Source organism: Gopherus evgoodei, chromosome 10 (genome assembly GCF_007399415.2).
Source record: "Gopherus evgoodei ecotype Sinaloan lineage chromosome 10, rGopEvg1_v1.p, whole genome shotgun sequence".
In the NCBI taxonomy this organism is placed as follows: Eukaryota; Metazoa; Chordata; order Testudines; family Testudinidae; genus Gopherus; species Gopherus evgoodei.
This window is the reverse complement of record NC_044331.1, coordinates 697283-718582: the sequence shown is the minus strand read 5'-3', so window position 1 is coordinate 718582 and position 21300 is coordinate 697283. Positions and strand designations below refer to the sequence as shown.

The 21300-nt window shown below is 65.4% G+C and overlaps 1 protein-coding gene across 1 annotated transcript in view; it reads left to right on the top strand.

The window, feature by feature from the left end:
• The window catches only part of STRC (stereocilin), a 39883-nt gene extending 18940 nt beyond the window's left edge, over positions 1-20943 (top strand). Inside the window, exons 18-28 of the mRNA XM_030578177.1 lie at positions 693-828; positions 1580-1779; positions 1862-1952; positions 3471-3639; positions 4726-4895; positions 10436-10591; positions 14671-14813; positions 15128-15276; positions 16438-16535; positions 19263-19410; positions 20870-20943. Of these exons, the coding sequence (XP_030434037.1) occupies positions 693-828; positions 1580-1779; positions 1862-1952; positions 3471-3639; positions 4726-4895; positions 10436-10591; positions 14671-14813; positions 15128-15276; positions 16438-16535; positions 19263-19410; positions 20870-20943 (1534 nt within the window). The remainder of the gene's footprint in view (positions 1-692; positions 829-1579; positions 1780-1861; positions 1953-3470; positions 3640-4725; positions 4896-10435; positions 10592-14670; positions 14814-15127; positions 15277-16437; positions 16536-19262; positions 19411-20869) is intronic.
• The last annotated feature ends 357 nt before the right edge of the window (positions 20944-21300 follow it).

The following is a 21300-nucleotide window of genomic DNA, read 5'->3' as shown; positions in this document are numbered from 1 at the left end:
GGAAGTGGGTATTCACCCACGAAAGCTCAGGCTCCAAAACGTCTGTTAGTCTGTAAGGTGCCACAGGATTCTTTGCTATTTTTAAAGAGACAGTCCCGTTTTTTGGCACCTATTACCCTCTTCACAGTTGCCAGCTGGTAACCCTATATCAGAGCCAAGAATGCGAGTCCCAGCGCTCAGAAGGGCTGGACAGTGGCTCTGCTGGGCACCCCAGACCCTGGGGGCTGGACTCCGGTTAGGTCCGGGAGGCCTGAACCGCCCAGGGACCTAGTGGTTGGGTCCCTTCATAGCAGCCTGGTGGGAGCCAGAAGGGGAGTGTGACAGACCCCACTGAGGGGGCGGGGCCCGGAGGCTCTGTGATGGGGTAGCCCCACCCCTTGGCCCTGCTAGTCGGGCATGTCAGGGCAGAGGGCATTTCCTGGGTGCCTGCTGGGCCCTGCACCACCCTCCCCGGACCCTGAACTTCTGGGTCCCGCCCCTACCCTCTACCCCTTGCCTGGCCTTGCTGCACCCCCCCCCCCAACCTGAGTCCTGCCCTGCCTCATACCCTGCCCTGCTGTATCCTTGGCCCGTTTCCTTGCCCGGCTCTGCCCTGGACCATCATGGGCCCTGCCGCCCCGGGCCTTTCCCACCCCCAGACCCTGCCCCCCCAGGCCCTGCCAGCCACGCTGAGGCATCTCTGACTCTTTCAGGGTGACGCTTGTGGACAAACTGCCCAACGACTCAGTCAGGCTGATTCTAAACTATGTGAGCAACCACCCCCAGAGCCTGCTGATGCTACCACCCCACCGCAGGGCTGCCCTGGCCCACAGGGCCCTGGGCCTCCTGGTAAGGAGGGGAGGGGTGTGACGAAGTGGGAATGTTCTGTGAATGCTGAGTGGGGAGCATTGACCTGGGAAGCTTGCAGGGGAGTTGTGCTGGGACGGCTTCCTTGGGGAAGGGAGGATACCTGAGCATGTCACCTGAGAACCCAGGATGGGGGTTGAAGGCCAGTTGACACCTCTGCCAGGGACACTGGACAAAGGCTGGAGGAGGAGCTGTGGGAAGGCAGAGTGAGAGGCTGGAGGGTTTTTCAGTTTTGGAGCTGGCTGGGAAATGGAGGGAAGCCCTGATGGGGCTTGGGCTTCCCAACGGGTCAGTGGCCTCCCTGGGGGCCCCAGATGGACTTAACTAAAGGGGGTCCTGTTGTCTGTACCGGCAAGACCTGTTTTGGACTGTGTTCCTGTCATCTAAATAAACCTCTGTGTTACTGGCTGGCTGAGAGTCACGTCTGACTGCAAAGTAGGGGATGCAGGACCCTGTGGCTTCCCAGGACCCCGCTGGTATGGACTCGCTGGGGGAAGCGCACGGAGGGGCAGAGGATGCTGAATGCTCCAAGGTCAGACCCAGGAGGTGAAGCCGTGTGAGCTTCCTGCCCTGGAGACAGTCTGCTCCAAGGGAGAGGAGGCTCCCCAAAGTCCTGACTGGCTTGGTGGGGAGCAGTTCCAGAGCATGGCCCGGGGACTCCGTGACAAGGGGTCTGCGGTGCGCAGCTGCAGGCAGGGCAGGGCCTTACCCACTCCTCTCCCTCTCCTGCCAGCAAGCGCCGGCCGAGACCGAGATCCCAGGTGAGGTGCTGGACCTTCTGGGCCCACTGCTGGGGTTCCTGGGCCAGGAGGCTGCTGCCCGCATCCAGCCCGAGAGCCTGCTGCTGCGTCTGGAGGAGCTGCAAGGGGCCTGCCTGGCAGAGGGGTTTGCTGAGGAGCTGGGGAGGCTGCTGCTGACAGGGCGGGTGCTGGGGTAAGGCAGGACCCAGCCCTTCGCAACTGGCTCTGGCACCACTCGCTGCCCTTTCCTGCCTCACCCTGCTCTTCCCTTGCAGCCCGCCGCAGCGCTGGAGCCTCCTGGACGTGCAGCAGCTGGGACGCCTGGTGTTCCTGCTACCGGTGGAGAGCATCCGGCTCATCCCGAGGGTGAGACCAGGGTCCTCACGCCACACCCCGTCCTTCTGCGCTGTCGCCCTGTCCGCCTGTCCCTCCATTCTTCCCATGCCTCTGCCCTTCCCTCCACCCTGTCGCCCTGCCCGTCTGTCTGCCTGTCCCTCCAATCCTCCTATGCCTTGTCCCTCTGCCCATCCCTCCGTTCCTCCAGCAGCCCGTCGCCCTGCCTGTCTGTCTGACTATCCCTCCAATCCTCCTATGCCTTGTCCCTCTGCCCATCCCTCCGTTCCTCCAGCGCCCCGTTGCCCTGCCCGTCTGTCCGACTATCCCTCCAATCCTCCTATGCCTTGTCCCTCTGCCCATCCCTCTGTTCCTCCAGCGCCCCGTCGCCCTGCCCGTCTGTCTGCCCGTCCCTCCAATCCTCCTATACCTTGTCCCTCTGCCCATCCCTCCGTTCCTCCAGCGCCCCATCGCCCTGCCCGTCTGTCCGACTATCCCTCCAATCCTCCTATGCCTTGTCCCTCTGCCCATCCCTCTGTTCCTCCAGCGCCCCATCGCCCTGCCCGTCTGTCTGCCCGTCCCTCCAATCCTCCTATGCCTTGTCCCTCTGCCCATCCCTCTGTTCCTCCAGCGCCCCGTCGCCCTGCCCGTCTGTCCGACTATCCCTCCAATCCTCCTATGCCTTGTCCCTCTGCCCATCCCTCTGTTCCTCCAGCGCCCCGTCGCCCTGCCCGTCTGTCTGCCCGTCCCTCCAATCCTCCTATGCCTTGTCCCTCTGCCCATCCCTCCGTTCCTCCAGCGCCCCATCGCCCTGCCCGTCTGTCCGACTATCCCTCCAATCCTCCTATGCCTTGTCCCTCTGCCCATCCCTCTGTTCCTCCAGCGCCCCGTCGCCCTGCCCGTCTGTCCGACTATCCCTCCAATCCTCCTATACCTTGTCCCTCTGCCCATCCCTCCGTTCCTCCAGCGCCTCGTCGCCCTGCCTGTCTGTCCGCCTGTCCCTCCAATCCTCCTATGCCTTGTCCCTCTGCCCATCCCTCCGTTCCTCCAGCGGCCCGTCGCCCTGCCCGTCTGTCCGACTATCCCTCCAATCCTCCTATGCCTTGTCCCTCTGCCCATCCCTCTGTTCCTCCAGCGCCCCGTCGCCCTGCCCGTCTGTCCGACTATCCCTCCAATCCTCCTATGCCTTGTCCCTCTGCCCATCCCTCCGTTCCTCCAGCGCCCCGTCGCCCTGCCCGTCTGTCTGCCCGTCCCTCCAATCCTCCTGGGTCTGGCCGCCATGCCTGTGCCTCAGCTTGTTGCCCCATCACCCTGTCCCTCCACCCATCCCACACTGACCAGGCTGCCCTGCCCTTCCACTCCCCACGCATCTTGTGCTGGGGCCCACCCCCAAGCTGTGCTGTGCCCCACCCCCCATGCTGTGCCGTGTCCTGCCATCCCCTTCACCCACATGTCCTGTGCCCCCCGTGTGCCCCACACTATCCAGGCCTCCTTCAGGTGAGTGCTGGCGGCAAGCTCCACGCTCAGCCCTGCTCACTCTCCTGTTTCCAGGAGGTGCGGAGCAGAGACACCCTGGAGCAGCTGCTGCAGAGCCAGCAGGACTGGGAGCAGAGCGAGCCAGGCCGGCTGTGCCAATCCCCTGGTGCCCAGGGAAGCTTGAGGAGCCGGAAGGAGGCACTGGTGGCCTGGCTGGTGAGGAGCAGCCCGGTGGGGGCACAAGGTGGGATTGCAGGGTCACACAGCCTCACCTGCAGTGCCAGTGCTTGGCCCATCCCTCCTCCCCCAGCACAGTACCATCATCTTTCCTGCCTCCCGAGCAGCCCACCCCAGGAGATGCCTTCTCCCCGTGTGCTTCCCCTTTGGGGCGGTCCCCCACCTTACCCCAGTGCGGCGCCATCTCCATGTGTCCTCCCCACCTAGGGCAGGCCCCCTCTCCAGCACTATCTCTGTGTCCTCCCCGGGGGAAGCTCCACCCACCCCAGTGCAGTGCCATCTCCGTGTGTCCTCCCTGGGGGCAGCCCCACCCACCCCAGCGCAGTGCCATCTCTGTGTCCTCCCGGGGGCAGCCCCACCCACCCCAGCGCAGTGCCATCTCTGTGTCCTCCCGGGGGCAGCCCCACCCACCCCAGTGCAGTGCCATCTCTGTGTCCTCCCCGGGGGCAGCCCCACCCACCCCAGTGCAGTGCCATCTCCGTGTGTCCTCCCTGGGGGCAGCCCCACCCACCCCAGTGCAGTGCCATCTCTGTGTCCTCCCCGGGGGCAGCTCCACCCACCCCAGTGCAGTGCCATCTCCGTGTGTCCTCCCCGGGGGCAGCCCCACCCACCCCAGTGCAGTGCCATCTCTGTGTCCTCCCTGGGGGCAGCCCCACCCACCCCAGTGCAGTGCCATCTCTGTGTCCTCCCCGGGGGCAGCCCCACCCACCCCAGTGCAGTGCCATCTCTGTGTCCTCCCTGGGGGCAGCCCCACCCACCCCAGTGCAGTGCCATCTCCGTGTGTCCTCCCCGGGGGCAGCCCCACCCACCCCAGTGCAGTGCCATCTCTGTGTCCTCCCCGGGGGCAGCCCCACCCACCCCAGTGCAGTGCCATCTCTGTGTCCTCCCTGGGGGAAGCCCCACCCACCCCAGCGCAGTGTCATCTCCGTGTGTCCTTCCCACCCAGGGCAGGTCCCCACCCCAGGGGCAGGCTCCACCAATGCCAGACACACAAACTCCCCTGCCCTGCAGTGGCTCTGGGGGATGGGGTGGGCAGGGCAGAGTTGGATGACACCACATTGGCTGAGGGTCGCTTACGCTCCCTTCTTGGCAGACCCTGTTCCCAGCTGCGCTGACATGCGCACCACCTACCCTGCGGCCTGGAGCGCGGCACAGATCGCCAGCATGGCCCCATCCCACTTTGAGGGCTGCCTGGGTCTCATCAGTCAGGACCCTGCACTCTCGCCTGAGCAGCTCCGTGCTGCTCTGGGCAAAGCCAAGCCGGTGAGCTGGAGAGGGGCTGCAGCCGTGGGGAAATGGTGTGGCCAGAGCCCCGGCTGAAGCCGCTGGGGCCAGGGGCAGGCAGAGCTGGCGTGGCTAGGTCCCAGATGGCGTTGGTGTGAGTGGGGCGTGGAATGGGAGACGGGTGGGTTCTAAGCTCACTGAGACGGAGGGGGGAGCTGTGCTCATCAAGTGCGGGAGGGAGGATCCAGGCTCACTCAGCGGGGCAGCCAGCAGTGCTCAGTGCTGTGCTTGTGGGGGGAGCTGTGCTCGCTGGGGGGCAGGGGGAGCTGTGCTCGCTGGGGGGCAGGGGGAGCTGCGCTCGCTGGGGGGCGGGGAGAGATGTGCTTGTGGGGGGAGCTGCGCTCGCTGGGGGGTGGGGGGAGCTGCGCTCGCTGGGGGGTGGGGGGAGCTGTGCTTGTGGGGGGAGCTGTGCTCACTGGGGGGCGGGGGGAGCTGCGCTCACTGGGGGGTGGGGGGAGCTGCACTTGCTGGGGGGCAGGAGGAGCTGTGCTCGCTGGGGGGTGGGGAGAGATGTGCTTGTGGGGGGAGCTGCGCTCGCTGGGGGGCGGGGGGAGCTGTGCTTGTGGGGGGAGCTGTGCTCGCTGGGGGGCGGGGGGAGCTGCGCTCGCTGGGGGGATGGGGGAGCTGTGCTCGCTGGGGGGCGGGGGGAGATGTGCTTGTGGGGGGAGCTGCACTTGCTGGGAGGTGGGGGGAGATGTGCTTGTGGAGGAGAGCTGTGCTCACTGGGGGGCGGGAGGAGCTGTGCTCGCTGGGGGATGGGGGGAGCTGTTCATGTGGGGGGAGCTGCACTTGCTGGGGGGCAGGAGGAGCTGTGCTCACTGGGGGGCAGGAGGAGCTGTGCTCGCTGGGGGGTGGGGGGAGCTGTGCTTGTGGGGGGAGCTGCGCTCGCTGGGGGGATGGGGGAGCTGTGCTCGCTGGGGGGTGGGGGGAGCTGTGCTCGCTGGGGGGCGGGGGGAGATGTGCTTGTGGGAGGACCTGCACTTGCTGGGGGGTGGGGGGAGCTGTGCTTGTCGAGGAGAGCTGTGCTCGCTGGGGGGTGGGGGGAGATGTGCTTGTGGGGGGAGCTGCACTTGCTGGGGGGCAGGAGGAGCTGTGCTCGCTTGGGGGTGGGGGGAGCTGCGCTTATGGGGGGAGCTGCACTTGCTGGGGGGATGGGGGAGCTGTGCTTGTGGGGGAGAGCTACACTCGCTGGGGGGCAGGGGGAGCTGGGCTCGCTGGGAGGGTGGGGGTGTCACGGAGTCCCCGGGCGATGCTCTGGAACTGCTCCCCACCAAGCCAGTCAGGACTTTGGGGAGCCTCCTCTCCCTTGGAGCAGACTTGTTCAGGGCAAGAAGCTCCCACGGCTTCACCTCCTGGGTCTCTCCTTGGAGCATTCAGCATCCTCTGCCCCTCCGTGCGCTTCCCACAGCGTGTCCCCCCCAACGGGGTCCTGGGGAAGCTACCGGGTTCTGCACCCCCACTTTGCAGTCAGACGTGACTCTCAGCCAGCCAGTAAAACAGAGGTTTATTCGATGACAGGAACAGGGTCTAAAACAGAGCTTGTAGGTACCACGAACCGGACCCCTCGGCTGGGTCCATTCTGGGGGGCAGTGAACCAGACCCCCCACGTCTGCACTTCACTCCTCGTCCTCAGCCATCTCCTGACTAACTCCGCTCCAGCCCCTCCTCTCTGCTCAGCCCCTTTCCCGGGCCAGGAGGTCACCTGATCCCTTTGTCTCCAACACCTTCAGCTGGCACCTTTGCGGAGGGGGGGCCCAGGCCATCAGTTGCTAGGAGACAGAGTGTCAGGCATTTAGGTGCACTGGCCCTTTGCTCTGCCAGATACTTAAGAACTGCCATGGGGACACTGAGGCACCAATACAGTATTCAGAGAAAACATTAAGAACTTTCCCAGTTCGTCACAGGGGGGAGCTGCGCTTATGGGGGAGCTGCACTCGCTGGGGGTGGGGGGAGCTGTGCTTATGGGGGGAGCTGCACTCGCTGGGGGGCGGGGGGAGCTGTGCTCGCTGGGGGGTGGGGGAGCTGCGCTTATGGGGGGAGCTGCACTCGCTGGGGGGTGGGGGGAGCTGCGCTTATGGGGGAGAGCTGCGCTCGCTGGGGGGCAGGGGGAGCTGTGCTCGCTGGGGGGATGGGGGAGCTGCGCTCGCTGGGGGGCAGGGGGAGCTGTGCTCGCTGGGGGCGGGAGGAGCTGCGCTCGCTGGGGGGATGGGGGCGCTGCGCTTGCTGGGGGCGGGGGGAGCTGTGCTCGCTGGGGGCGGGGGGAGCTGTGCTCGCTGGGGGGATGGGGGAGCTGCGCTCGCTGGGGGCGGGGGGAGCTGCGCTCACTGGGGGGATGGGGGCGCTGCGCTCGCTGGGGGGATGGGGGCGCTGCGCTCGCTGGGGGCGGGGGGAGCTGCGCTCGCTGGGGGGATGGGGGAGCTGCGCTCGCTGGGGGGCAGGGGGAGCTGCGCTCGCTGGGGGGTGGGGGAGCTGCGCTTATGGGGGAGAGCTGTGCTCGCTGGGGGCGATGGGAGCTGTGCTCGCTGGGGGGATGGGGGAGCTGCGGTCGCTGGGGGCGGGGGGAGCTGCGGTCGCTGGGGGCAGGGGGAGCTGCGCTCGCTGGGAGGGTGGGGGGAGCTCTGCTTATGGGGGATGGGGGGACCTGCGCTTATGAGGGGGTTGCACTCGCTTGGGGCAGGGGGAGCTGCGCTCGCTGGGGGGATGGGGGAGCTGCGCTCGCTGGGGGCAGGGGGAGCTGCGCTTGCTGGGGGGATGGGGGAGCTGCGCTTGCTGGGGGCAGGGGGAGCTGCGCTCGCTGGGAGGGTGGGGGGAGCTCTGCTTATGGGGGATGGGGGGACCTGCGCTTATGAGGGGGTTGCGCTCACTGGGGGGGTGCGGGAGCTGTGCTCGCTGGGGGACGGGGGGACCTGCGCTTATGAGGGGGTTGCACTCGCTGGGGGGGGGGAGCTGTGCTCGCTGGGGGGATGGGGGAGCTGTGCTCGCTGGAGGGGTGGGGGGAGCTCTGCTTATGGGGGACGGGGGGACCTGCGCTTATGAGGGGGTTGCACTCGCTGGGGGGGGCGGGGGAGCTGTGCTCGCTGGGCTGTGTCAAATGTGAGAATTTGGGTAATATTTGTATGATTTCTGTGTGTGCTTCAGTTTCCCTCTGTGCTTTGCATTGCTAGACACAGAGCGAAGGGTTCAGAGGCGGCTCCTGAAGCAGGCGTGAGCCGTCTGGGTCAGTCTGGGGTGAGATGAGTGCAGAGCCAGCGCTGGGCATAAGCCCACTAAGCAATTGCTTAGGCCTCCGAGCAGCTGAAGGGGACGCCCGTTAGCTTTGTGTGAGAAGAACTTGTCTGTTTTAGGATGGGGGGGGGTATTTCTGTGCAGGGCCCAAAGGGCTGGCCCCGGCTCTCTAGGAATGCGCCGTTAAGGCCCCACATTAGCAGAGGGTCTGGAGGGACAGTGGGAAGCCCAAGGGTTGTTTCACCACTAACAATGGGAGCTCTGCAGGACTCTGGCCATGGACAGAGACCTGCCAGGGCTGGGATCAGAACCAGCCTCTGGGGAGACACAGGAGCTCCCTTGGGACCGAAAGAACAGGGCAGGGAGGGAGAGGGGAACCAGGATGTCCCTTCAGCCGCCTGGCTTGGCTTGGGGAGCTGCACCTAGAGGAGCTGCAAGGGGCCTGCTCATGGCGGGGGGGTGGGAGGGGACATGCTGGGAGGTGCCGTGCTCACAGGGGGAGGAGGGAGCCATGCTGGGGGGAGCCGTGCCTATCAGGAGAAGGGGGGAGCCGAGCCGTGCTGGGCGGAGGGGAAGCCATGCTGCGGGGAGGTGTGCCCATTAGGGGGAGGGGGAGCCGTGCTCACGGTGGAGGAGTCGTGCTGGGGGGTGCCGTGCTCACAGGGGGAGGGGGGAGCTGTGCTGGGGGGAGCCGTGCCCATCAGGGGGAAGAGGGAGCTGTGCTGGGGGGAGCCGTGCCTATCGGGGAGGGGGGAGCCGAGCCGTGCTGGGCGGAGGGGAAGCCATGCTGCGGGGAGGTGTGCCCATCAGGGGGAGGGGGAGCCGTCCTCATGGGGGGGGAGTCATGCTGGGGGGTGCCGTGCTCACAGGGGAAGGGGGGAGCCATGCTGGGAGGAGGTGTGCCCATCGGGGGAAGGGGGAGCCATGCTCACAGTGGGGGAGCTGTGCTGGGAGGAGGTGTGCCCATCACGGGGGGGGGGGAGCCATGCCCATGGTGGGGGAGTCGTGCTGGGGGGTGCCGTGCTTACAGGGGGAGGGGGGAGCTGTGCTGGGGGGAGCCGTGCCCATCAGGGGTAGGGGGAGCCATGCTGGGGGGAGCCGTGCCTATCAGGGGAAGGGGGGGAGCCGAGCCATGCTGGGAGGAGGGGAAGCCATGCTGGGGGGTGGTGTGCCCATTGGGGGTCGGGGAGGCCATGCTGGGAGGAGGTGTGCCCATCAGGGGGATGGGGAGCCATTCTCATGGGGGGGGGAGTCACGCTGGGGGGTGTCGTGCTCACAGGAGGAGGGGGGAGCCATGCTGGGAGGAGGTGTGCCCATGGGGGGGAAGGGGAGCCATGCTCATTGGGGGGGGAGCTGTGCTGGGGGGAGGTGTGCCCATCAGGGGGAGGGGGAGCCGTGCTCATGGGGGGAAGTCATGCTGGGGGGAGCCACGCCCCTCGGGGGAGCCGGGCTCATGGAGGGGAGTCATGCTGGGGGGTGCCGTGCTCATAGGGGGAGGGGGGAGCCGAGCTGTGCTGGGGGGAGGCATGCCCACTGGGGGGAGGGGAAGCCATGCTGGGGGGAGGTGTGCCCATGGGGGAGGGAGAGCTGTGCTCATGGGGGGAAGGGGAGCCATGCTGGGGGGAGCCACACCCATCAGGGGGAGGGGGGAGCCATGCTCATGGAGGGGAGTCATGCTGGGGGGTACCGTGCTCATAGGGGGAGGGGGGAGCCGAGCTGTGCTGGGGGGAGGCATGCCCACTGGGGGGAGGGGAAGCCATGGTGGGGGGAGATGTGCCCATGGGGGAGGGAGAGCTGTGCTCATGGGGGGAAGGGGAGCCATGCTGGGGGGAGCCACGCCCGTCAGGGGGATGGGGAGCCATGCTCATGGAGGGGAGTCATGCTGGGGGGTACCGTGCTCATAGGGGGAGGGGGGAGCCGAGCTGTGCTGGGGGGAGGCATGCCCACTGGGGGGAGGGGAAGCCATGCTGGGGGGAGGTGTGCCCATGGGGGAGGGAGAGCTGTGCTCATGGGGGGAAGGGGAGCCATGCTGGGGGGAGCCACACCCATCAGGGGGCTGGGGAGCCGTGCTCATGGGGGGAAGTCGTGCTGGGAGGGGGCAGCCGAGCCGTGCTGGGGAGAGGCATGCCCACTGGGGGGGGGAGGGGAAGCCATGCTGGGGAGAGGTGTGCCCATGAGGGAGGGAGAGCTGTGCTTATGGAGGCGGGAGTGGTGCAGGGGGATGCCGTGCTCACAGGGGGAGCCATGCTGGGGTGGCACCATGTTTGCAACGTGCTGTCCTTCCTGCCGTGCAGCTGTTTGGAACCGCCCAGCCCCTGCAGCCGGTTCATGTCCTGCAGCTGGGCCTACTGGCCACCCAGCTGAGCGAACAGGAGCTGCAGGAGCTGGAGCTCTCCAACTGGGGGGCCCTCTCTGTCCTGGGGGTCCTGGAAGGCTGGGCAGCAAGACAGGTAAGGCCTCATTCAGTGCTCTGGGCCATGGCAAGGAGCCCAACCCCTCTGTGCTCCAAAAGCCCCTGGCCTGCCTCCCAGCCCAGCCCCCTGCTCATGGGGATTGGGCTGGGGCCCAGCCCTGCTGCTGCTGCTGAATGTGGGTGTCACGGAGTCCCCGGGCGATGCTCCAGAACTGCTCCCCACCAAGCCAGTCAGGACTTTGGGGAGCCTCCTTTCCCTTGGAGCAGACTTGTTCAGGGCAAGAAGCTCACACGGCTTCACCTCCTGGGTCTCTCCTTGGAGCATTCAGCATCCTCTGCCCCTCCGTGTGCTTCCCACAGCGAGTCCACCCCAGCGGGGTCCTGGGAAAGCCACAGAGTCCTGCACCCCCACTTTGCAGTCAGACGTGACTCTCAGCCAGCCAGTAAAACAGAGGTTTATTCGATGACAGGAACAGGGTCTAAAACAGAGCTTGTAGATACAGCGAACCGGACCCCTCGGCTGGGTCCATTCTGGGGGACAGTGAGCCAGACCCCCAGGTCTGCCCTCCACCCTCGACCCCAGCCAGCTCCAGACTAACAACCCCTCCCTCAGCCCCTCCTCTCTGCTCAACCCCTTTCCCGGGCCAGGAGGTCACCTGATCCCTTTGTCTCCAACACCTTCAGCTGGCACCTTTGCAGGGGAGGGGCCCAGGCCATCAGTTGCTAGGAGACAGAGTGTCAGGCATTTAGGTGCACTGGCCATTGCTCTGCCAGAAACTTAAGAACTGCCATGGGGACACTGAGGCACCAGCACAGTGTTCAGAGAAAACATTAAGAACATTCCCAGTTCGTCACATCTCTCCCCCCTTCGAGACCGAACTGAGCGAGGTCACTCCAGCCAGTGACCTGGGGAAGTTCGAACCCACCAAGGTTCCCATGGATGCCCCAGCATCTCTCCCATCCCTTGGTCTCAGTTACACCAGGACAGTCCAGTCTTACGCCCTCCCTTAGGTCGGGTGTGCTTGATGGCACTTGCAGGCCGCATGTGGGAACGTTTATGCAGCCCACACCCTTTGCCACCCCAGTACCCCTGGGCTTCAAGCTGGGATTGGGTCTTTTCCCAGCACTCTGGTCTGTGATTCGGGCTCCCTTGGTTAAGAGCCCCCATCTTGGCCTTTGCCAGCTCTGGGCTTGGGCAGCCGCTTCCCACTTTGTGGCACAGACACAACACCTCTGCCGTCCCCCCTTGCACTTTCCAGCTTTTACCGTCAGTCCCACCTCCTTGAGGCAGCCCAGCCCCCTCTTCACCTGGGACACCTGTTCCTCCCAGGTCTGGCTAAAGATGCACATGTTATCAGTGTCTGCCAGGGCCAAGTTCTCCATCCCTCTCAGCTTGTCTAGAATCTCCCCAGGCCTAGGCTTGGGTCCTGTCTCGCTTGGGGATCAGCCCCACGGGTGAGGCCCATGGGCTGTAAAATGGCTGGATCCCATCTAAAGCCAGCATATCCCTGACCTCTCTCTCCAGGTTCAGGGGTCCCCTCACTCTCCTCCCATCCAGCAGCTCGAAAGGGAAGAACCCTGTGGATTCCTGGGGCACCACCAGCTGTCTCCCGATTCCCCCCAGTTCTACTTCCCCTTGGGGAGCCCATTCCCGGTACAGGAATCCCGTCTCTTGCAGGACTCTGTCCCTGCAGCCTTCCCCAAGGGGGTTTGCAGCGCTGTGGCCAGCAAGTTCCCTCAGCTTCTCCAAGGAGGGATCCCTCTGCAGCTCAGTCTGGGATTCAGCAGCTGGGGCAGGGATTGGGACCTGCTCTCTCTCGCTGGCTGGCCTGGGGTCACAGCCCCCCTGAGCCCTGTCCCTGGTAGCTCCCTCCCTGCTGTGTAATCACTTCCCAGCAGCACGTCTGGACCAGGCAAACCTGTTTGGCAGCTGACCTGCCCTGCCCTGGTGTCCCCCCACTCAGCTGGGGTCTCAGCTCCCCCCGTGCTCAGCGCTGCCCTTGCTGTCCCAGTGGGGACAGGCAGCGAGCTCTCTGCTCTGGTCACAGCATCAGAGCCAGCGTGAGCCCCCTCTCCGGTGTGCAGGGGGGCGGGGAGCATCTCTCCCTCCCACTCAGCCCCAGGGGGCTGGTTACAGGTAGGCAGGTATCCTGAGCCCAGCAGCCCCTCCCCCCTGCCAGCCAGGTCATTTGCATTTTCACTGACCATTTCCATCCTAGCCAATTGGTTCCCTGGATTTGAATTCAAACCCTTGGCCGTTACAGGAGCGGGGCCTGGATCCTGTCCCATGGGGAGACAGTCACCCCCCAACAGGGCCTCCCAGCCGATATCCTGGAGAACCCCAACTACCAGCCAGCCCGACCCCTCCTGGGTCTGTACAGGGATCTGGGCCATAGGCAGGGCGAGGGGCTTCACCCCAGGGAACTTCACCCAGGTCCCACAGTCCCTCAGCATCTGCAGCTGCACCACCACAGTTCTCTCTGTCCCAGGGTCTCGCCCTCGCAGGCGTGTTTCCCCACTGCCCCTGGGCAGCCCCCTATGTCTCTCTGCTCCACCATCACCAGTCCACGCTGCTGCTGCTTCTCCTGCAGCTTTTCCTCGGGCTCTTGCTCTCTCTCACGGTCCTCTCGCTCTCTCGGGCTCTGCTCCCATCCCATCCGTCTCCAATCTCCTGATGGGGAACCCAGTCGTGAAGACCCTCGTCTGATTGGGGACCAGACTCCCGGGGATGCCTGGCTGATGCTCCAGCTGCTCTCAGATCCTCTTGTAGCCCCATCTGGGCCAGGAATCTGCTCCTCAGAGCGGTGCTTCTCCTCCAACTGCACGATTAACTGTGCCTTGGTGAATTTCCCCATGCGTAATCCTCTCTTTGTGCACAGGATCACAATGTCCTTCTCAAGGAGATGGTGATAGACCATCACTTCACCGTTCCCAAGTGGCTCTGGACTCACAGGCCTGTCTGTGTGCTCTTGGCTCCCCCATGGTTTCCAGGAAGAACCCCTGGTGTGCCAGCCCTTCTCGTGATCACCACCTCTTTGCCAGGATCGAGCTGCAGACTCCTCCGCCCCTGGGACTGCTCCTGCAATCCCCCGGGGAACCCTGCTACTGCAAAGATCCTTCTCTCTCCCAAGGTCGAGGGGCAAGCTCCTCCGCCTCTGAGACTGCTCGCTGCAGTCCTCAGGGGGACCCCGTTACTCCAACAGTCCTTCTCGCTGGTTACACGCTCCCAGAGGTTAACCGCCCCCTGAAACCGTCCCTCTCTGAGCCTTCAGCACGCCTGGTCCTCATTATCCCTCCTTTGTTTTACTGCTCCCCAGTCACTTACTGCAAGCAGCGCCATTCACGGGGTGCAGTACATCCCGCCGCTGCCACCAGTTGTCACGGAGTCCCCGGGCGATGCTCCAGAACTGCTCCCCACCAACCCAGGCAGGACTTTGGGGAGCCTCCTTTCCCTTGGAGCAGACTTGTTCAGGGCAAGAAGCTCACACAGCTTCACCTCCTGGGTCTCTCCTTGGAGCATTTAGCATCCTCTGCCCCTCCGTGTGCTTCCCACAGCGAGTCCACCCCAGCAGGGTCCTGGGGAAGCCACTGGGTCCTGCACCCCACTTTGCAGTCAGACGTGACTCTCAGCCAGCCAGTAAAACAGAGGTTTATTCGATGACAGGAACAGGGTCTAAAACAGAGCTTGTAGATACAGCGAACCGGACCCCTCGGCTGGGTCCATTCTGGGGGGCAGTGAGCCAGACCCCCAGGTCTGCCCTCCACCCTCGACCCCAGCCAGCTCCAGACTAACAACCCCTCCCTCAGCCCCTCCTCTCTCCTCAGCCCCTTTCCCGGGCCAGGAGGTCACCTGATCCCTTTGTCTCCAACACCTTCAGCTGGCACCTTTGCAGGGGAGGGGCCCAGGCCATCAGATGCTAGGAGACAGAGGGTCAGGCATTTAGGTGCACTGGCCCTTGGCTCTGCCAGATACTTAAGAACTGCCATGGGGACACTGAGGCACCAGCACAGTATTCAGAGCAAACATTAAGAACTTTCCCAGTTCGTCACAGTGGGTCTGGCGGGGGGTGAGGGGGCTGCCCTGGGCTACGCTGATGGGGGCTGCTCTCCCCCCAGATGCGAGCCATAGTCTCCAGCTTTCTGCGCCAGAGTAGGATGAGTGTGCAGGGCCTGGCACTCCCAGAGCTGGCTGCCCTCGGCCACCTCCTGTGCGGTCTCCATGCTGACGAGATGCGGATGCTGAACAGCCAGGAGTTCAGGTCTGGGACTGGGGGAGCAGCCATGGGGAGGGCAGGTGGGGGGGCCCTTTGGGAGGTGGAGTTCAGAGAGTCCCAGTTTACAGGTGTTAATGCTGCTCTGAGTCCAGCAGCCAGAGAGCGAGAGGCAGTTGGGAGTTGCCCAGCAGTGGGGTGTGAGATGTGTCTGCTGGTCCAGGGGAGCAGGGTCAGCCCTGGGGGGCACTGGTGGGGAGGTGTCTGGGTGCCAGCCCTGTCTCAGCTGGCCGTCGGTGTTGGGGATGGAGGCTGTGACTGGGGGATGGGTCTGATGCGGGCTGTGCTCCCTTCTCCCACAGCCAGGCTGCCCCATTCGTGGGCTCCCTGAGGCTTGGCTGCTCTGAGAGGCAGCTGGAGACACTGGCTGAGCTGCTGACGTCCTGCTCTGCGTTTGGCCCCGTTAGCAGCTGGGACCCCGAAATCTTCACTGAGATCGGAACACTGGCAGGTGAGGGGGGCTGGGTGGGGCAGGGCAGCAGGGCCCTGGGGAAGGTGGTGGGAGGGAGGGACTGTGGGGTAACTGGGCAGCTGAGAACCTTGAAGTGAGAGAGTGTGGGCATGGGCCTTCTGCTCTGAACCGCCTGGCCATTGCCCTGCAACTCCTCGCATCCCCTGTGTGTAGGAGGTGGATGACAGACCAGACCCATGCCCCATCTAGCCTGGAACGCTCTGACACACGGCCCCATCCAGCCTGGAAACCCTGGGCCCCTGCATCAGCTCAGACCCATGCCCCATCTAGCCTTGTACCTCCCCCACCACGTTAGACCAGGCCCCTGGCTCCATCCAGCTGAGTAGAACTCCCCTCCCCTCAAGAGTCCCAGATCCCCAGGCCAGAGGGGACCGTTGTGCCCATCAAGTCCAGCCCCCTGCCTAGCACAGGCTAGAGACCAGCCCAACTATGACCCTTGAGCAGAAACCCCCCAATCGAGATGTGAGCCTGGCCAGTGGTAGAGACTCCCCCAGGCCCTTGGGCAGTGGTGCCAGTGATTAATGAGGCATTGGGAAATATTTAGGCCTTATTTCCAGCCTGACTTTATCCAGCTTCAAGTGCCAGACCAGAAGGCTGATCCCAGCGATGTCAGTGCCCCCAGGAGGGCTTCCCTGGGGACGGGTGGGAGGGGACATTTGACAGGGCCCCCAAACCTGGTGACATTATGACCTGGTGCAGGGGATGCAGCACCATTGAGGTTTCGCCGGGTGGCCCCTCTGTCGTCATGATGGACGGGTGGCCAGGCCAATCATGAGTGGTGCTGCGAACCTCTACCCTGGGTTGCAGGGGGAGTGCTGGGTCCAGCCCACAGGACAGGAGCTGCCTTGGCAGGTGCATGCAGGCCAGGCCCCTTTCAGACCCACCTCCCAACACACTCTCCAGGGGCTCCCCTTGGGTGGTAGTTTGGAGGGAGGGAAAGCTCAGTTTCAGATTTTGCCCTGGGCCCCACAGAACCTCTGTGCAGCCCTGATCAGCACCACCACACTGGACCAGACCATGGGGCCCACCTAGCCCGAGCCGGTCTCTGGTGCAGTTCCCTTTGGGGCTGGGCAGCTGGGCGGGGGAGAACAAGGGCAGAGCCTGGGGTTGTAACCAGCCCTGCTCTGTGTCGCTCCCCAGCTGGGCTCCAGGACATCGCCCTGTCCTCACTCATCCCCGAGCAAATTCGGGCGCTGACCCCGCTGGCCATCGCGGGGATCCCCGCACCCAAATTCACTGTGAGTTGCAGCGCTGTTTGTGCCCACAAAACCCCGTCTTCCTGCACCGGCATGTGGCGGGGGCCTCACTCCAGTGTAATGAACCACAGAGACGAATTCTGACTGGGGACAAAGGGGTCGAGTCTAAGGAGGTGGGGGGTGGGATCTCCCCCCCATGGGCAGGGGGCTGGGATCTCCCCCCCATGGGCAGAGCTCAGGGGGGTAGGGGGCTGGGATCATCCCGGTGGGCAGAATTTAGGGGGAGCGGGGGGCTGGGAACCCCCCTGTGGGCTGAGCTCAGGGGGGCAGAGGGCTGGGACCCCCTGTGATGAAGTGGGACTGTTCTTAATGTTTCCTCTGAATACTGTGTGGGTGCCTCAGTTTCTACCTGACACTCTTGTCTCCTGGAAACTAATGGCCGGGGCCCTTCCCCCCTGCAAGGAGATGCTAAAGGTGGGGAGAACAAAGAGGCCAGGTAACCTCCTGGCCCAGGAAAGGAACTCAGCAGAGGAGGAGGGGCTGGTTTGGGAACTGGCTGGGGACCAGGAGTGAGGGGAGACAGGGGTGTCGGGCTCGCTGGGCCCCAGAATGGACCTGGCTGAGAGGTCCGATTCGTGCTACCTACAAGCTCTGTTTTAGACCGTGTTCCTGTCATCTAATAAACCTCTGTGTTACTGGCTGGCTGAGAGTCACGTCTGACTGCGAAGTGGGGGTGCAGGACCCTATGGCTGCCCCAGGACCCCGCCTGGGCGGACTCGCTGTGGGAAGTGCACAGAGGGGCAGAGGATGCTGAATGCTCCAAGGAGAGACCCAGGAGGTGAAGCCGTGGGAGCTTCTTGCCCTGGAGACAGTCTGCTCCAAGGGAGAGGAGGCTCCCCAGAGTCCTGCCTGGCTTGGTGGGGAGCAGTTCCAGAGCATCGCCCGGTGACTCCCTGACACCCATCCTGTGGGCCGAGCTCGGGGTGCTGTGGGGCTGGGAGCCCCCTGTGGGCCAAGCTCGAGGGGGTAGGGGGCTGGGACCCCCCGTGGGCCAAGCTCGAGGGGGTAGGGGGCTGGGACCCCCGTGGGCCAAGCTTGCGGGGGCGGAGGTGTCACGGAGTGTGGGAGAGTCGGGGCCCCGCACCCCTCTTCCGGGGATTCCCCGTGACTCTCAGCCAGCCAGTAAAACGGGAGGTTTATTGGACAGTAGGAACGCAGGCTAAAGCAGAGCTTGCAGGCACAGCCAGGACTCCTCAGTCAAGTCCTTGTGGGGAGTGGGCAGGGAGGTTTGACCCCAGCTTGGGGTTCCCTGCGTTGCACCCCCCAGCCCAAACTGCCAAACCCAAAACTCCTCCAGCAGCTCTCTCCCCCTCCCCCTGCTCCTCTCGTCCTTCCTTCAGTCTCCGGGGCAGAAGGTGTCACTTCTCCCAGCCCACCTCCTGGCTCAGGTTACAGCCTAGGGAGCTTCCTTCACATCCCCAGTGTAACTCCCAGGCAACTTTCCCAGGTCAGATCTGCCCAGCTCCCTGCTCCATCACAGGGGGGCTGGGAGCCCCCCATGGGCCGAGCTCGGTGGGGCAGGGGGCTGGGAGCCTCGGGTGGGCCGAGCTCCGGGTGCTGTGGGGCTGGGACCCCCCATGGGCCGAGCTCAGGAGGGGGCAAGGGGCTGGGACCCCCCCATGGGCCGAGCTTGGGAGGCAGGGGGCTGGGACCGCCCTGTGGGCTGAGCTCAGGGGGACAGGGGGCTGGGACCGCCCTGTGGGCTGAGCTCAGGAGGCAGGGGGCTGGGACCCCCTGTGGGCCGAGCTCGGAGGGTGCTATAGGGCTGGGAGCCCCCGTGGGCCAAGCTCGGAGGGGGTGGGGGGCTGGGACCCTGCATGGGCAGAGCTCAGGAGGCAGGGGGCTGGGAGCCCCCGTGGATCGAGCTCGGGGAGCAGGGGGCTAGGACCCCCCGAGGGTCGAGCTCGGGGTGCTGTGGGGCCAGGACCCCGCGTGGGCAGAGCTCAGGAGGCAGGGGGCTGGGAGCCCCATGGGTCTAGCTCAGGGGGCAAGGGGCTGGGACCCCCTGAGGGTCAAGCTTGGGGCGTGCTGTGGGGCTGGGACTCCCCGTGGGCCGAGCTCGAGGGGTACTGTGGGTCTGGGATCCCCCGGGTCCGAGCTCGGGAGGCAGGGGGCCTTGGAACCCCCATGGGACCGAGCTCAGGGAGGGGTGCTGGGGGGCTGTGGGAGCCCCCGTGGGCTGAGCTCAGAGGGGGTGGGGGGCTGGGAGCCCCCGTGGGCTGAGCTTGGGGGGGTGCTGTGGGGCTGGGACCCCCCATGGGCCGAGCTTGGGGGGTGCTGTGGGGCTGGGAGCCCCGCGTGGGCCGAGCTCGGGGGGCAGGGGGCTGGGACCCCCCGAGGGTCGAGTTTGGGAGGTGCTGTGGGGCTGGGAGCCCCTGTGGGCTGAGCTCAGGGTGCTGTGGGGCTGGGACCCCCCGTGGGTCGAGCTCGAGGGGTGCTGTGGGGCTGGGATCCCCCGTGGGCCGAGCTCGGGAGGCAGGGGGCTGGAACCCCCCATGGACCGAGCTCGGGGGGTGCTGTGGGGCTGGGAGCCCCCGTGGGCTGAGCTCAGAGGGGGTGGGGGGCTGGGAGCCCCCGTGGGCTGAGCTTGGGGGGTGCTGTGGGGCTGGGACCCCCCGTGGGCCGAGCTCAGGGAGTTGGGGGGGTTCGCTCTGTGGTAGCTCTGCTGGCCCCGCTGGTCTGTGCTGTGATGCTGCTGCTGCCCGGCAGGTGGTTTTCAGCCCAGCCCAGCTGCTGGGCTTCACCAGTGCCCAGGCCTCAGCCGTGACCCCCCAGCAGCGTGCGCTGCTCAGCGCCCAGCAGAGGCAAGCAGTGGCCAGTGCCCAGTACGAGGGGGAGGGCGCCCAGGATGGCAGAGGTGAGAGTTCAGCTCCTCGCCCACCCCTGCTCCCATTCCCATCCCCTGCCCCCAACAGCTTCTCCTGCATGTTCCCTGCCGAGCCCGAGCCCCACATTCTGCTGCTGCCCCCTCCCTCTGGCCAGCTCTCAGCCGCCCTGTGACAGCCGGGGCACCCCCTGCCCTGGGGCTGGGCGGCAGGACACACTGGCTGCCCTGCGTATTCTGTGAGTGCAGGGCTGGGGCATTGCCCTGGGATTCACCCCTTGCCACAGGATTGGGCCCAGCCTCTCATCCTTGCTGAAGTGTCAACTCTTGCGCTCCCGGGCCCACCTCACAGAACCTGCACCAGCCCCCATGTGTGTGCCCAGGGGGTGGGCGTGCCCATGGGGCTGGATGTGCAGTCGTGTCTGCGTGTGCCCATGGGCTGCGCATGTGGTCATGTCTGCGTGTGCCAGGGGGGCTGGGTGTGCAGTCGTGTCTGCGTGTGCCTGGGGAGCTGGATGTGCAGTCGTGTCTGCGTGTGCCCGTGGGCTGTGCATGTGATCATGTCTGCGTGTGCCGGGGGGGCTGGGTGTGCAGTCGTGTCTGCGTGTGCCTGGGGAGCTGGATGTGCAGTCGTGTCTGCGTGTGCCCGTGGGCTGTGCATGTGATCATGTCTGCGTGTGCCAGGGGGGCTGGGTGTGCAGTCATGTCTGCGTGTGCCGGGGGGCTGGGTGTGCAGTCATGTCTGCGTGTGCCCGGGGGACTGGGTGTGCCCATGGGCTGTACATGTGGTCATGTCTGCGTGTGCCAGGGGGGCTGGGTGTGCAGTTGTGTCTGCTTGTGCCAGGGGGGCTGGGCGTGCCAGGGGGGCTGGGTGTGCAGTTGTGTCTGCATGTGCGTGGGGGGCTGGGCGTGTCCATGGGCTGTACTTGTGGTCGTGTCTGCATGTGCCGGGGGGCTGGGTGTGTGCAGTTGTGTCTGCATGTTCCCGGGGGGCTGGGCATGTCCGTGGGCTGCACGTGCGGTCATGTCTGCATGTGCCAGGGAGGCTGGGCATGCCGGGGGGGGCTGGGTGTGCAGTCATCTCTGCGTGTGCCCAGGGGGCTGGGTGTGCAATCGTGTCAGTGTGTGCTGGGGGTCAGGGCGTGCCCAGGGGGCTGGGTGTGCAGTTGTGTCTGCGTGTTCCCGGGGGGCTGGGTGTACAGTCAGGTCTGCATGTGCCCGGGGGGCTGGGCGTGCCCATGGGCTAGGCGTGTGGTCAGGTCTGCGTGTGCCAGGGGCTGGGCGTGCCCATTTATTTGGATATGCAGTCGCATCTGTGTGTGCCCAGGAGGTTGGGCGTGCCTGGGGGGTGGGCATGCATGCATGGGCAGGCGGGGCGTTTCCATGACCAGAGACTAAGGACGTGTGCAGTGGTGTTGGGGCCTGTGGCGGCACAATGCCCGGGGCTCTGGGAGGAGGCAGCTGTGCACTAACATTCCTTTTCCTCCTGCAGGCAGGAATCATGCCCGGTGCCATCCTGGCCCCAGTGCCCTGGCACTGCTCTGTCTGATGTACAGCTTTGGGTGAGAGCCGCTGGGGCCTGTGTTTATAATAAACCCTTCAGCCTGCTGCCAGCTGTGCTCGCTGGTCCTGCCACGGGCGCCACCACTGCTGCCGGGGGGGGAGGCGTCGGCCCCTGGAGCTCCACCGTGGGCACTGAGCAGTGCTCCCAGCCCAGCAGGCCCTCTGGAGTCTCTTCTCTCTTGGCCCCATTCGCCTGAAGCCCCCACCCGCGTGACCCTGGGGCGTGCCTGGAGCCCTCTCCCTAGGCAGGGCCAGGAATGGGCTCAGGGCTTCCCCAGCCAAGGGCCCTGCGCAGTTGAGACGGGAGCCCCAGTGGGAGCTAGGGGCCAAGAAGCAGCCAGAGCCAGGCTTACAGCAGCA